The sequence below is a fragment of the Aythya ferina genome (assembly GCF_964211825.1).
Source record: "Aythya ferina genome assembly, chromosome: 1".
Classification (NCBI taxonomy): domain Eukaryota; kingdom Metazoa; phylum Chordata; class Aves; order Anseriformes; family Anatidae; genus Aythya; species Aythya ferina.
In genome coordinates, this window is record NC_140296.1 from 107,632,606 (window position 1) to 107,649,001 (window position 16,396).

Sequence of the window (16,396 nt, forward strand, 5' to 3'; positions counted from 1 at the left end):
CTCATCTACGTGACTGTGCTTAAAATAATCTTATAAAATAAAGTACATTAGTACATTCTCCATATAAAGGAACTTGTACATGGGATATGAGATCTATTAAGACACCAAAGCATAGGTCAGTCTGAAAGTCAGCTCAACAAAATGTGAAACTAAATCTTAGCCCCAGGCTATCTCAGACATTAGAAACTGAAGTTTCTAAACCGGGTTATCAAAGGAGAAAAGAGAGACCTCACAATAGGAATAATATGAATCCATATTTAGGTTTAGATGTTCCTCCTCCTCTGATTTTAACTTCTTGATTTCAAAACAGGAGATGCTACAAGGAACACGAGTTATTTCTTATTTTGCCTATTTCTCTCACTAGCAGGAAGCTATTTTTTTTATTTTTTTTCAAATAATTAATTCAAAAAAACATAAGTCAGAATTTTGACATCTAATTCTGGAAACCAAATTTGATGTACTTTGGATCAAATTCTGGCGGGTACTGAATGTCTGGTTGCCACATTCACTTTTGCTGGCCACACTCAAAAGCTCTCAACAGCAAGGAACCTATTGGCCTGGCTGCTCCACTTACTATTCCTTTCTCAGTGAGGTATGCAATCGGAAGGAAAGCCCAAAGAATTTTGGTTTCATCTTTAAATTAAATTATGGGTTAACTTATGCCATCTAATTCTGAAAATCCAGGAGAGAACAGGCAGTAGGAAACAAGCTGAGTAAGTATCAAGTGACACTGCAGGAAAAATTGCTGTATTATCTGGATAGCAATAATAATTTAATGCAATCCATTAAACTCCAATATAATTTCATGTCTTAAACCAGACTCATAACCCACTGGAGCCCCACTGTGAACCACAACATACGCAGAAGAAACTAATCCGTAAATGAAAAACAGAAGCACATTTTGACAAAATAATGGGAGAGGAGAGTATGAGAACTAGACTGTACCATTACTCAGACTCAGCTGTAGCTGAGCTGTAGGATTATTTGAAAAATAAAACATAGCTGAATACATATCAACATAGTAGAATAAGGTCAGATACATAATGCCACTGCCCACATGACAATAAAATAGGAAGCTAAGGGAAAAAAACAAATGCAAATATCAGGCAGCAGCATGATAACACATATCTTTGATATGTCTAATAGTACAATATAGTACCTAAAACACAGGGATAACATTTACTCAGATTATTTATTCAATGTAAAATGAACTGACATATTTATACTGTGACACTGGATTGAAGTGGGCAATGAGATTAGAGGTTAGAAACAGACTGGATAAAGAAAAAGCCTGGAACTAACATCTGCTTACAGAGGTAGAAACAGCAGAGCTTTAAGCAAGCTGTAGGTAAATCCAGAAAACTGAAGCGTCAATTATTTCAGTAATTTGAAACACAGGTCACATCAAACCTAGGTTGGTATTTATGTACACTTGACAAACAAAAGGAAGCAGGATTAGTTTTGTCTCATTCTTTTAATTTATATGAACTATTTTGGAATCTCCTGTGTGGTACATATTCTCTATAGTATTTTCAGCAACACTGCCAGCCTGAAGGCCACAAGTTACAGGGGCAACAGTAATTTCCCCTCCTCCCCTCAAATATGCAGCAAGGATAAACTCATTAATTTAGAATACTTAGTATTCGCTACTGCCGTGGAAAACTACAGAATACTTCTCTGGAGTGCATGGGAAAACCAGCATGCTTTTGAGAAATGGACTTCACTTGAGGCAAGATCTTTTTATATAGATATTTGTGGATAAATAGGGCTGAAACAGCTTTAATTAGGCCTATCCCTCCTTTACAATTACTCATGAATAAAAATGAACTTTTTTTTTTTTGGTCTCCATGGCAACTTTCCCCTATGAGACTTTTCAAAGAGTTTTTGTAATAAGAATTTGTTACTCGAAGATGTACAGAATGGAAATCCTTAACTTTCACAATCCAGTTCTCAATGCTAAATGCCAAGATTTTTGGCGACATGTTTGACAAAAAAAAATATAAATACAAATCAAATTATTTTCTATGTCAAAAAATGAACAACTAACGCTCACCCCACAAGTGAACATTAATTGGAGATAATGGCTAAGCCTTCTCTACCTGGAGAGGCACTTGTAGATTAGAGTGCTTTCTTAAAGAAGAGTACCTGCCTTAAGCAGTAATTTTTTAACTCTGCTACTGACTGGCTTTCTAAGGTCTTAACCCTGATTCTGTGACAAGAGTCTTTTGCTGATGATAATTCTGCACTCAAAAGCAAGAAACATTCTGTTCTACTTTCAATGATGTTTAACAACTTTTTTTCGTCCCCCCCAGACATCCAGAAAGAATAATTAAGCTTGAACAGTGGAGAACGGATGGGTGAGGGGTACAGAATTGAGTTTTTCAGAACCCTAGCATGCGAAGCACAGCCTTTCTGTTAGGTCCTCTTTACAACCAGATTCCTTGGGCCTCCTGTCTCCAAGTTACTCTTCTTTCAGGGACTCCAGCTAGCTATTCTTTCCATTAAACTGAAAAATATTTAGTCTCTTGTAGGGAAAAAAATCAAGAATGCTTCCAGACACAAGAAACTGCTCCATTTCCATTGCCCTGTGAGACCTACTGGTAGCAAAAACTCAAAGATTACAGAAGTGATGGTGGGAACTGTGATCGAGCTCCTGAAGAGGATATAATCACCGATTAGTTGCAGACCTGAAGTAAAACAGAAGACATTTGTGCATATACAGCTACATATAACTTGTTCTGCCTGTTAGTTAATGACCCAGCTATTTAATAGCTTGCTGCTGGTTATAAAACTGGCACAAGGCTGTGGGGGAACGGAAAATTGATAGTTCACAATAGGAATGTACTTTCCCATCACTGAGCTGCAGAGCGTGCTCACAAATATCTCTGCTAGAAAGGGTGAGAGAGAGGTGACAAAAAATCCCATTTTTCAAAATTCTCCAAATCAAATCCCTTAATGCTTAATACGCTGACATCTGCATACTGCAAAATCAAAAAAAAAAAAACAAAAACAACAACAACAACAACAAAAAAAAAAAAAAAAAAAAACACCATGCAAATACCAATTAGTAACTACTCAAGGCAAACCAGTTTGGAAATGCTACAATTGGAGAGTCACCACCTCCTTTCAGCAGAGAGATTTTGAAGTACTATCCATTGTTTGCTTCTGCTAAAAGGTGAAGAGATCCCAAAAGTACAGGTTTCAAGGATTTTTTGGACAACATCTACTCTGGATCCAAATCAGTTCTACCTGTAACACGCCAGGCATGATTTCATAAAATCATAAAAAGACTCGGGTTGGAGGGGACCTTCAAGATCATCTAGTTCCAACCCCCCTGCCATGGGCAGAGATGCCACCCACTAGATCAGGGCTCCATCCAGCCTGGACCTGAACACCTCCAGGGAACACCTCACAGCTTCTCTGGATGATCTGTTCCAGTGCCTCACCACTCTCTGATTGAAGAATTTCCTCATAACATCTGATCTAAACCTCCCCTCTTTTAGTTTAAGACCACTCCCACTTGTCTTATCATTATCTGAACTATTTCTACTCCTGCTTCAGTGTCATCACATGTTGTTCATGGCAGCAGTCCAGATTTTAATTGCTGTTGTGAAATAATAAAGTTCCTCTAAATGTCATTCTTCATATATTCTGCTGTATGCCTTAAGCTTCTTTCTGGAACTCCCGGCATTTGACCCTTTGTATGACTGTAGGGGTGTAGGAGTCTTCTTTCCCTTTAGTTTGATAACCTGGCCATATCTAATGTCACTTCTGAACTCTGCCCCCTATGATGTTCTTTTGAGTTAGTGGCTGCAGTATACATAAGTTTTATGGGGGATCTATAAGTGGCTTCATTGCCATGTTTTTAAAGAAAATAACGATAGAACTAAATTTAAAATTAATGGTTTGATGTACTCAGGCCTATGGCATCTGTAACTCCTACTGAATTTCAACAGATGTGGCAGTTCAACACCTCTGAAAGTAAGACTTTAATAATATTTTTCCATTGTTTCTAAAGCCTCCTGAGAAGCTTGAAAGAAAAATCTGTTTGAGCTCTAGAGTGTTTTCTTTCACAACCCACATGTTCAGCTTTGTTATTGTTAGTATCCTCATGAGCCTTTCTGTGCTGATAATGATTCAAATAATGATCTGGGGGAAAATGAAGTATTTTTAATAAAGGATTACACTGAGACTATAGATAGATATAAGGAAAAATAATTCAAATGGGAGTCTAGCATACTTGACAATGGCCCTTTAATTTACCCAGGTTTTAGAGATAAGCCAAGTGCTGGATGCATTTATAGTAAAGGGATGAAAAATTTAAGTTGAATTCCTTATTATAAAGTTGAATTCCTTATTATATATTTGACCTTGGGGACAAGTCACCTCACTCCTCTGTACCCCAAGCCTATTTTTGCGGTTCTGTTTAGGCTGTAAAATACTGAAGGGTAGTCAAAACCAAGAATAAAATGCCCTCCTTTTAATTGCATGCTTGGACACTATTGTAACACAAATGCTGTAAACTCTTAGTCAGTCAGTGAGTAAGGTAGAAACTGAGAATAGCATTCATCTGAGAAACCAGTTTATGTACTGTCATTTTAATAGTAGCATCACATCATCATGGCCTCTTTCTATCCAGCACAGCTGCTACACTTATTAGGCAAGCAAGCTGTAATCAGCCACTTAAAGTTGTCGGTACATCACAGTTGTGCTCAATTTATCTGTTTAAGTTCATTTCTGACTGTGCTGGCCTCTTTCTCTCTCCCCTAAAACATTTGAGATGAAGGCTACAGATACATCAAACTGGCAATATTACATGTAATGTATTCAGTGATGAGATCAATGTTTTCCATTTTAGTTTCCTTTGAAAGTGGAAAAGACAGAATACTGTGAGCTCACCCATTACAGTTCTCTGGATCTTTCCCACTCAGTAGGAAACAGAATTGGCATATGTATGTGGCCCACTTAATTTTTTTTTTCTTTTGCTTTCATGCTAGCAAAAAATTTACATGGTCACAAGTACTCTTTCCCATCATAGAGACCAGTTGTGACTGATAACAGCATTTGGGCAGTATTGAGAGCTGAATTACTATCATTGTGCTCTTTAGATTTGGCAAGCTGGAGTTTTGGTTAGCAGGCAGAAGGACACCTCAGTACTAAGTGGCCGCTGGTCCATGGGCTAGCAGTCTTTCCCTAATGAATGCTAATTGTACCAGTAATACAGCAAATTAATAATAAAAGAAAAAACTTACCTTTCCTACCAAAAAGGTCAGATGCCTCCCATAACCTTTGTATAGTAAAATAACAACCATTACCACTCCTTCCATGACAGACTGGGGCACTGTGCAGTCCTGAACATAAAGTCTCTGAAACATAATTAAACACCTGTCACTTCTCAGAAAAAAGAGTTTTACTTTATCCATGGCTCAACTGTTAAGGTTCTAAATAAGTATTTCAGCAATATCAGAAAGGTTTTAATTACATGTAGCAGAATTGTTTTTTTTTCCAATTAACTTGAGTCCTGCTCCTGCACAGGTACGCAACACTAAATATTTCAGTGTCCAAAAAGATTTCTTCCCCTGTAAATTACATCAAATAAACATAGTAACATTAGCCAATGCACCTACCTAAGAAATCACATTAAAAGAAAACTTACACTGAAAAATTTTATATATATACAACCCATAAACTAATTTTACCCTGGAAGCAAACTATATATCTTCTGAAATGCATTCATTTACCTTTGGGATATTTATCCATTTCTATTATTTCTGACACATAAAACCACACAAGAAAAAAATAAAAATTCCCACAGTTTGTGAGAAGTAGAATAGTTTTCAGGAAGGATAACCCAGGAGAGCCATTTCTGAATCTGGTAGAGTATTATCATTTTATTACACATTTTTGATGCATATTTTTTCAGTCTATTTATCAAGTCATGTTTTTCTGTTTCCTGGTACCATTTCAGTATTTTTATTTTAGACCTACTTCAATTGCTTCAGAAGGTGTTAAAAAATAAGAAAGAGAATGAATCAGAAAATACTGCCTTTAAAGGTGCAACTTACTAATTTATTTGCTAAGTTTCAAACTGCTGCTTTATTGGGTCATTTCAAGGGCCTGTGTTGCCTGCTGTCCCATTTCCAATGGCTGTTGACTGGAGATGGTGAGTGCAGCATGCTGCATCAAGTATGTGGTCATCCTTCCCTTGAGTATTCTACCAGTCTCTAATAATCTGTGGCTTAGATTTTTGCTTAAATATGGTCTGAACATACCTTGAGGCTTCAAATCTGGATGCAAATAGAAGTGGTAAATATTTGAATTGTTTTAAATAGATAAATATGAAGTTCATTAAGTCTCCATTTTTGTTGCCCGTGACATGCTTTCTGAATCACAGAATGGTTGAGGTCAGAAGGGACCTCTGGAGATCATCCAGTCCAACCCTCTTGCCCAAGCAGGACCACCTAGCGCACGTTGCACAGGATCACGTCTAGGTGAGTCCTGAATATCTCCAGAGAAGGAGATTCCACAACCTCTCTGAGCAACGTGTTCTAGTGCTCTGCTACCTTCACGGTAAAGAAGTTTTACATCATATTCAGATTGAATTTCCTTTGTCTCACTTTGTGCCCATTGCTTCTTGTTCTGTTGCTAGGCACCACCAAAGTAAGTCTGGCCCCATTGTCTTGACATCCTCCCTTAAGATATTTATATACATTGGTAAGATCCCCTCTGAGATGGCATCTCCCATGTTCCGGTTTGTGCCCACTGTCTCGTTTTGTCACTGGGCATCACTGCAGAGAGCCTTGCTCCACCTCCTTTGCAACCTCTCAAGATATTTACACACATTGATGAGATCTCCCCCCAAGCCTCCTCTTCTTCAGGCTGAACAGTCCCAGCTCTTTCAGCCTTTCCTCGTAAGAGAGGTGCTCTAGTCCCCTAATCATCTTTCAGCAGAGAGTATGCCTCTGCTAGACTCTGTCTATGATCTCTATGTCTCTTTGGTACTGGGGAGTCCAGAACTGGACACTACTCCAGATGTGGCCTCACTAGGGCTGAGTAGAGTGGGGGGACGATGTCTCTCGATCTGCTGGCAACACTCTACCTAACGCTCCCCAGGATACCAATGGCCACAAGGGCACATTGCTGGCTCATGGAATATTAAGAATGAGGCAACTTAAATAGGACTCTAGTACCACGTTTCTCCTAATTTTGAAGAAATTTCGAAGAAATACACAAAAAATAAAACAGGCACTTACATTTTTTTTCTTTTTCTTTTTTTTTTTTTTTTTGGTTGTGGGGGGTAGGGGAATGGAGAAGAGATTATTACACTAAGCTCAATGTTTTAAAAGATAAAGTATTTCTAAACAGTATTGTTGCAAAGCCTCCTCATTTTGTAGATGCATATTTACTCTGCTTGTCAATGGACTCTGACATTGCTAATAGACAGCTGTCCTTCAGAAATTTATAAATATTTATTCTCTTTACACTACACACACTATCACATGAAGTGATGGCATACTATGCAATCAAAAAGCTTGTCAAATTTCACATCCATTTTGTTTTCTTTAATTAAAATGACTACAGATATTGAGACGCATATAGAAAAGTTGATGCTTCACAGCAGCAAAGTGAGCATCAATATTTACTGGAGGCTGCCTATCTGGAAAGCAGCTTTACAGAAAAGGAGCTGGGACTCCTGGTGGACACCAAGTTGAACTTAATTCAGCAATGTGCCCTTTCTGTATAGAAGACTCTTATGTGTTAAATCTTAAACTTAAATCTTAGCAGTAGTCAAAACAAACTAAAGCAAGCCAGTGAATCAATTTCATCCTGGTCATACCAGTTTAACTAGAAGTCTCTCAAACATCTGGATGCTGCTGTAATTCAAGGCAGTTGAAGCTACTGAGATGAACACCTTCCACAGAAATGTTTTCAGAAGAAGGAGGGGAAAAAAAAGAACAAACAAAAATCAAAACAGACCAAGCAAGATTGCAAAGAAAAAAAAATAATCAAAAATCAATCAATCAAACAAACAAACCACCAAACAAAACAATGAAAAGCAATTGGAAAATTACCAGAAAAAAGTCGATACCCTTCAGATTGAGGGTAACCAGTTTCAGCTTTCCAACAACAATAAAAGCAATATGTCTGCCAGACGAAATCTTTTTGTTTTCCTGTTTTGCTCAGAGTGATTCATTTGCACATCATTATTTACAATCTAGATCAGTGATACATAACCCTCAGAGTAGCTCATCCTGTGGTAGATAAAAACTTGGTTGGTGCAAGCATTTTCATGTTATTTTCTGTTATTGACTATTTCTATAGATTAAAAATTCACACATTTTCCTCCTTCATTTGAGTTTTGAATTCTATTTAAAACATTTTTTTTTTATTTATTCCTGAGGGCAGTAATAATGAGAAGGAGACAAATGGCAGAAGAGAAATATATGAATATATAACTCCTGACTCTGAAATTAGTTGAAAGCAGCTACTTGGAAAGATGTCTCCATAAGCATTCAATTTGAAGGTAATGCAATAAAAATTGGAAAGGGGAAAAAATGTCAGAAAGCAAACTGCAAATCCCATCTTTCGTTTTTGTTCGCTAGGTATTTGTAAACGCATTTAAAGAGAAACACAAGGGACTTGAAAGAAAAACCCCAGAAAGGCTAGACACAACTGAAAGATGCACAGTCCAATGAATGATCTGAATTTGAACAGTGTAATTGTAACACATGCCCTAGAGATCATTTTCAATCCACAAGAAAAGTTCATAAAGGCTGAAAAAGGGAAGGACTGCCTGTGAATTTGACTGTTGCATAATTCTCTTTTTATGCTATTTCTTAAGTATATATATTAAAAAAAAAATAAAGAACAAAAAAGCAGAATGTACAAGATTCCAGAGAGAAACTGACATTTCCAGACTGGTGAAGATTAGGGAGCAAATTAAAATAGAATAAACTCCAGTAATATCAAGTTAACATTATGTCACTGAATCAGAAAGTAGGAATTTGTTTTTTTCTCATTTGTATATGAGATTGCTATGGGCTTCGTATCTTTAGGCATGGCATTTAATTATTTTTTGAACAAATGAATCAGACATTTAATTTATTAATTTATTTTTTGTCAGTGTCACATTCCTGTACTACATGTACACTAAAAAATGTGTGGGAGAGAGCAGAGAAAATATGCTATTACAGTGCTGACACACAGCAGCTCCATTTGAGCAACTGCTTCAGGATATGCCTCAAGCAACTTTCGTATGTTAAATACCCATATGAGGGGAAAAGTAATTTCTCCAGCCTGATAGTTTTTTTGGAATATCAGCTATGGTTGTTCCAAGGACTGACTGACTCAGCAAACCAGACATCAGGTAAACAGGAGACATTAAGTTTTTCAGAAGCAGATTAACTGCTCTCTAGACTTAGGAAAAGACAGACTACAGGATGCCTGGGCTTATAGACAGCCACAAAAAAATAAAAGCACGATATATCGGATAAGCAAAATGCATGAGAATGTATGTCTGATCATGAGAATGCAGTAAAACAAAGTGAACTCGATTGTATCCTAGACGGAAACAATACCTCTTAAGAAAATTCTGAGAAGATCAAATTTAAATTTACATAAACTATTTTATATCAGATTCAAGAACTGCATGTGAAGCTTGAAACCATGTGTGATAAATGTAACCAAAGTTCGCCTGAAGAAATCAAATCAAATCATTTTCCCACAGGAAGGAGAAAGTTGTCCTGAAGGATAAAACCACACAGGAATGCTAATAGCTTATCAAATTAATACAGTCCAATCCTCTTAATTGGGACATCTCCATTCATAGCTTATTGTCGCTATTGCTCTACTTTAGACAAGTAATTTTTAAATTGAAGTTAAAGTTGTACCTCCTCCTCCCCGCCCCCCCTTAAAAAGAAGAAAGAATTGTTTACTGAAAGCATATTTTTAGAATTTTATGTGCTGTTCCTAGTAATTTCTGTGTCCTATTATTTCAGCTCAGGATGAAATATATATAAACTCCCTTTTCTTTAAGACTCAGCTAATTGCATTAATACATTTAAGAGCAATGATGCTCTTATTCTGTCCATAATGTAAAAAGCTTAAGTCACTATTTTCTTCAATTAAACTGGTTGTTCTTATCTCTAACTTCATTTTATAGTACTTACAAATAAATTAGGGTCATTCAATTAAGCATCTATGCTGATTAAGCCAGTTGAATAAACCAAGTATATTCCAAACTAAAATAAATACACACATATATAACTATTTTTCTTCTCAAATACACACATATATATTTAAATATTTTTCTTCTTAAAGAGCTACATAATTTTGCAGACTAGTCTATGCATATAAATTATTTTAGCCATCATTAAAATTAATGTCTTTTCAAGAATGAACAGCCAGTGAACAGCATATGGACGCAAGGAGAATTATTATATTTCTTATATTGGTAACAAACATAATAAACAAAAATTATTTTATGTTTTAGTCTTTTGAGCAAGCATATTCAGTGGGAAGCAGGTAACACTTACGTGCTTTCCATAGCCTATTCAGATTAGCCTGCAGCAAGTACAAGCACTGAACCTTCTGTTCTCACAGAGTCTTCTGGGCATACAAAATACTAAAGCAATGACTGAAAAGCCATGATAATATATATTCAAAAATAATTTAAGTAAGCAGATTGTAAATAACAGATAACCTTACTACTATGGAAAAGGACCCAGAGTAATAATGAATACAACTACCTGCAACATGACTTCTAACCTTATCTGAAGGCTTTCAGTAGCATTCTGCCCCATGAAATCCCAATGGAAAAGCAGTGACTAAACAGAAACTCAGAATAAATATTGATCTGTACTGACCATCAGTACCACTTTTCGTAAAATAGCTTCTTTGCACATCCCTTTTTCGCCTCTTGAAGTATCAACTTATAAAACCTCTGAAGAGTTTGCAGAATCTGACTTGATCATTTCTTTATTACAGCTGCAGGATATATATGAAAACATAGTTATGAATGCTAGTTATCAGAAAATATATTATCCAGATAGGTCTGGTCATAAAACAGAGAAAGTCAATGTATGTGACATACCACATACACATATAAACGTGATAATTTGTTATTGCGTCTAATGCATGTTAACATGGACCTGAATTACAAAAGATGGCTTTAATAGAAATCCCAACAAAAGACAGCATCCTGGGCCGCATTAGGAGAAGTGTATCCAGCAGGACTAGGAAAGTGATCCTTCCCTCCTCTTGAGCACTTGTGAGGCCACATCTCAAGTACTGTGCCTAGTTTTAGGCTCCCCAAGAAGATGACAGAAACAGACTGGATTAAGTCCAGTGGAGGACCACCAAGACAGTCAAGCCTGAAAACAAGATGCACGAGGAGCAGCAAAGGGATCTGTGTTAGTTCAGCAACACAAAGAGAAGGCTCAGGAAAGATAGTCTTGTCATCTCCCTCTTCTCCATACTGTCCAATGAGGTAGGTGAAGCTAGACTCTTCTCAGAGGTACACCAGAGCAGAATGAGAAGGAACAGAAACCTGTTGCAACTAGAATAAGCCCAATTGGCTATTCAGTAAAAGTTTTTCCCTAATGAAGGAAATCAAATGCTGGAATGGGTACTCAAAGATCCTGGGAATTACTATCCTTAGAGAAATTCAAGACTTGACTGGATGTGGCCTGAGAACTAGATATCCTTTGATCAAGTTATTTCAGGCAATTCCTATGAAACAGATAAATTTTCCTTTGATCCAGCCTTCACAAAGATAGCATCTGCAATGGGATCTGCATTTCAATTTCCACCACCATAAAATTTCTGCCACCATAATGAATGCTCTACTCTTGAGGTAGAAAAAATTTAATTCCCCAAATATTTTTTACAACCATTTTTGTATTGTTTCAAATTACAAAGATAAAGCACATACATTGAAAATGCCCAACTTAACTAGATTCTCTTTACTAGCAAGGAATTGTACAGTCCTTTCATTTTTAAGATGTCTTGAGTTCCATTAAGTTTTGATGTGATTTTGAAATCCAGTTTATTTAAGAAATTGTGTGTCAGTGTAGGGGATAATTAGCAAATATTTGATTCCTGTTGCAGTTTCCCAGGCAGTGAACACATTTAGTAATCATTGATGCTAGTTACAATCCATTCTGTTGAGAAAAAAAAAAAAGATTTTTAAAGCCACCTGTCCTTTGGGCATCCTACAAATTAAATGAAGTAGATACAAAATTTTTGCATGTCTAATTGCACATTCAAGGGTGTATCTCAGAAAGAATGTATGAGCATCTATAGGTAATGCAGGTATTTTAGAACATAGCCACCTTGGTGTTTTACAAATTAAAAAACTGCGTACAAACTATCTTTAAAAAACAAGATTGCAGGTACTTTACTTGTAGACCCATATTAAGATAAAGTTTAACTTACATGTTCTAACTATTACAGAAATGGGCTGTTCCTTCTGTCTAAAGTAAAATAAAAGATCACAGCCCTAGCTAATACCCTTTCAAAGTTAACATTCATTGGCACTATAACACTCCATGAAGAGAAACACCTTCATGTTTCCAAAAATCACTAAACCCACATTTGTTAGCTCCCTTGCTTTTCTTATCCATACCTTATTTTCATGTGACTATTAAGGCCCTGGATGCAGAAGACTGCACCACCGTGAGTCCCTTCGCTTATCAGGTGGTGGGGAACAGACATCACACACCAGGCACAACAACAGAACAATGGGGTTGTGCTGGGTTTGGCTTCATCTATTTCAGATGGACTGCCTGAGAAAATTGTAGTTAATATGCTAATAAAACAAGCCAACTCATGGCAATTCTCTGAATTTTCAAAACATTCACAAAGATCTTTTATCTTTAATAAATATTGTCAAAAGTTATTAAATCAATCAGTTTTCTTCATTTAGAAGTGATTTTTTTTCCTAATGCAAAGAAAATTCTGTACTATTATTGCAAAAATACTGTTTAAACTTTAAAAAAATAATAAATTGATATGGTCTGTCAAATTAAGCAAATCAGTTCATAGAAGTGTTCTAAATGAGAACGCATACCCTACACACCAGATATTTTTGACATCTTACATATTTTCATGAAACAGAAAAGCATCCCTATTTGAAAATGTAGAAGCTTGACTAGTTAAGCATGTGCCAATCCTTCCCTGCATTGAAAAGGCTGTAGACAAGACTACGTAAGATTCCACTTCTGAATTTTCTAATTACTGACAGCACACCCATTCCTTTTCACGCTCCATTATAGCCTGTAAGCACAGTAAATATACTATTACTGTTAGCACCAGGATTCATGGAGGGCATCAACTCTGCAAGGTCTCAGACTTAGGAATTGTCAGGTTTCACTTGGATTGGCTTGACTGAAGCTTTTATTTTAACTTGTTTAGCTGTGTGGGCAATTGCTTAATGACAAGGTAAATATTATCTTATCTGTTTTAGTTTTATCTTAGCTTTGAGCAATTGAGTTGTATAATGCCAGCTTTTATAGTAATTTTGATACTTACCTGTAATTAACAGATAGTAGAAATAAGTAGTCTTTCCATGCAGACTGAACTATGACGCTAGAATAAAAATGCAGTCTAGGAAAGCACAGTGTTGGGTAATTGCAAAGGCCTTGAAAGTACCAACACAGCATGAAATCACAAAACCTCAGCTAGATACATTCTTCATTGGTCAGGTACTGCTCGTTAAAGGAAAGATGCATTGGGACACCAGGTAAAAGCAGTTTTAGGGATACTAAAGAGCATACGTTCAATATAAGTAAGACATACCATATAGGGCAAGTGAGGTAGAACTGCAGATCAATGAATTAAAAACAAAACCATACCATTCTGGAAAACATAACATAGCTCCCAGCAGACCCTAGAGTAAGTAGGAGGAAATTGGTGTTGAGGACATCATGTCCCTCTCCTCCTGGTGGAGATCTCTCATGATTTACCACAATCCTCTTTGACTTACTCTGAGAGGGACAAACAACTTAAGACACAAAGAAGCGTGGTCTGAATCCTTTTCTATCAATGCCACAGGTTTTGGAAGTGTGTCATTGTAACAAGCCTAATGATAGGTTTTTGATGGGATTACAAAGATTTTAATCAAAACAAAAAAAATATACTATCCCATACATATATAATCCCATATACTATATATATGCATGTAGATACAGATATTGATGTATGTTAAAGGTGTGTTTTTTTTCTTCCAAAGGAATTGCACAGGTGCTTTGATCTGCCATCCCTACTTCTGAAGCATAGTCATAATTTCCATGTAACATCAGAAAAGCCACAGTTTAAAGGAATTACTGGCAAAGCTTCAGCTACAAACTGTTGATTTCTTCTGTATGCATGTGCGGTGACACCCTGAAGTTCAGATCCATGGATACTGCAGACTTAGTCCTCCAGACCGGAAATACTTACACTCATTAATCATTTGATTCCAATTCTTTTAACATGACTGGATGTATATCAAGGTTTTTTTTTGTTTGGTTTGGTTTGTTTTTTAATGAAAAAGCCCATAAAACAAGCAATGAATATGCAAGAAGGCCTTTTGCAAAGAATAACAACTGATGAAAAATAAAACAACAAATATTAATGAGAATATCACAAAACAAGAAACAAATAAAATTTCAGTCTTTTGCTTCATACTATCAACTATTCAAAGCAATATGAAAATGACAATGTCCTTCCTCCTTTCAAATTTTCCAATATGAAGCAAAGTGTCAATAGATTTTGCTAACAAATATACTGAGTCATAGAGAAGTCTGCAAAAAAAAAATTACAACAAAGAAATGTTAAGTCAAGTGTCATGAATTCATGAGAGTAAACATTCACTCTAACTACTAAATATAAGTGCACTGCAGTAAAAATGTTACTACAGGAGGAGTGGAATAATGACATTTATTTTAATCTATTTGCATAAAATATAATCAAGCCATTTTTCATCAGGTGAATAATGTTTTGTTCAGGATTTTTAAGCCCAGAGTATCCTTAAAGTCAGCAACTGAAGAAAAAGATTCTTCAGTTAAGTATTTATTTATTTATTTATTTTTTCTAGGAAAACCTAAACCCAAATGGAAATAATGGATTTCTGAAGTTGTAGGTTGAATTAGTAGACCTAACACACTGCAGATGCCTTAGTAAGTACTTCCTGAAATCTACAGCTCAACTACAATCTGGTGTCATTTAAAAGCTTTTCCACGGTGAGAATTTAGATACCATTTTGAACTATGAAGTAAAATTCCAAGATTTGAGATCACATCCAGATCATCTTTTAAAAAGCACAACAGATACAAAAACCTCATGAAATTCAATTGCAACATCATATCAGTATAGATTTGAGACAAACAGACTTTCAAGGCTTTGTTTACACTTTATAAGTCATGTAGTAATATAATTTACCTCGTAATTTTATAGATATGTACTGAAAAACTTTGAACTAGCTTTTAACATGAATTGTTTATATAGCACCTAAGCTAAAAAATCATTGCAATGCTGTTTTCTTCTACTATTCCTTATTAGGAAACCTAGGTTAAAGAAAGTGGTAAAACCAAGAGAGTGTATTCATCCTGTTGTCATCGTCCACCAGCTTTATGTGCTGCTTGTAACTCACAGTCCTGCTAGCAGTGTGATGGATCCCTGACAGATTTCTTGGACAAAATGCGCAAGTCCTTATACCTATGCGTGCCAGGCAATACAGATGCGTTGGCATGGCTTTCCTCTATGGATCATCTTGGTGTCTCCTTCTGCTGAGAAAAGGTCTGTTTCTCCAAGACAGAAGCATATGGTGTCAGTCCAGCAGGTGCTAAGCATCTCCCTGATATTTAAGTCCATTTATCATCAGCTAGGAAAGGAGAAACCTGAATCAGATACCATCTGAAGTTAACACGGCGATGGTAAAAGTTGTGAAACTGAGTATGTATGAAACAAGCATAGAAGAAAAATCCAGTTTGTTGCCACTTACTTTCTTCTATCAGGATTGAGTGCATTTACTAATTTACTCATTTAAAACAAACAAACAAAGAAAACCCAATTGATAGCAGTTTTCACCTTTCCCCTACCTGAAAGAGTCCACAGAAGGCTTGAAATGAAACAAGTGTAAAAATCCCTTTGAAGACTGGTGACATTCTTAAAAAGGATGTAACATTTCAGTACAGAAATAGCATGAGCACGGCCTACAAACAAACGCGTTTAAGAGAGCTGCCTCAGTAAAGCAGGTCCCAATGCAGTTTTAGAAACCAAAGTGAAAAAGGCCAGAGACTGCTGAAGCAGAACCTGGGCTGGTTGAATACCAAGTGCCTCGCACGTAGCTGAACAATACACTGCCACACGAGGTGCAGATTTGAACACTCAAGAAGGAGAAAGGTACAGAAAGTTT

General features: G+C 36.3%; 1 protein-coding gene across 11 annotated transcripts in view; it reads right to left on the bottom strand.

The window, feature by feature from the left end:
• The window catches only part of LOC311420745 (uncharacterized protein), a 154,216-nt gene that overhangs the window by 31,256 nt on the left and 106,564 nt on the right, over window positions 1–16,396 (bottom strand). For all 11 annotated transcript variants that reach the window (XR_014684527.1, XR_014684528.1, XR_014684529.1 and 8 more), the window contains one exon: window positions 5,253–5,366. Coding sequence is in view for 6 of the 11 variants with exons in the window: in XM_084491941.1 (XP_084348067.1) it covers window positions 5,253–5,366 (114 nt within the window). In the remaining 5 variants the exon portion in view is untranslated. The remainder of the gene's footprint in view (window positions 1–5,252; window positions 5,367–16,396) is intronic.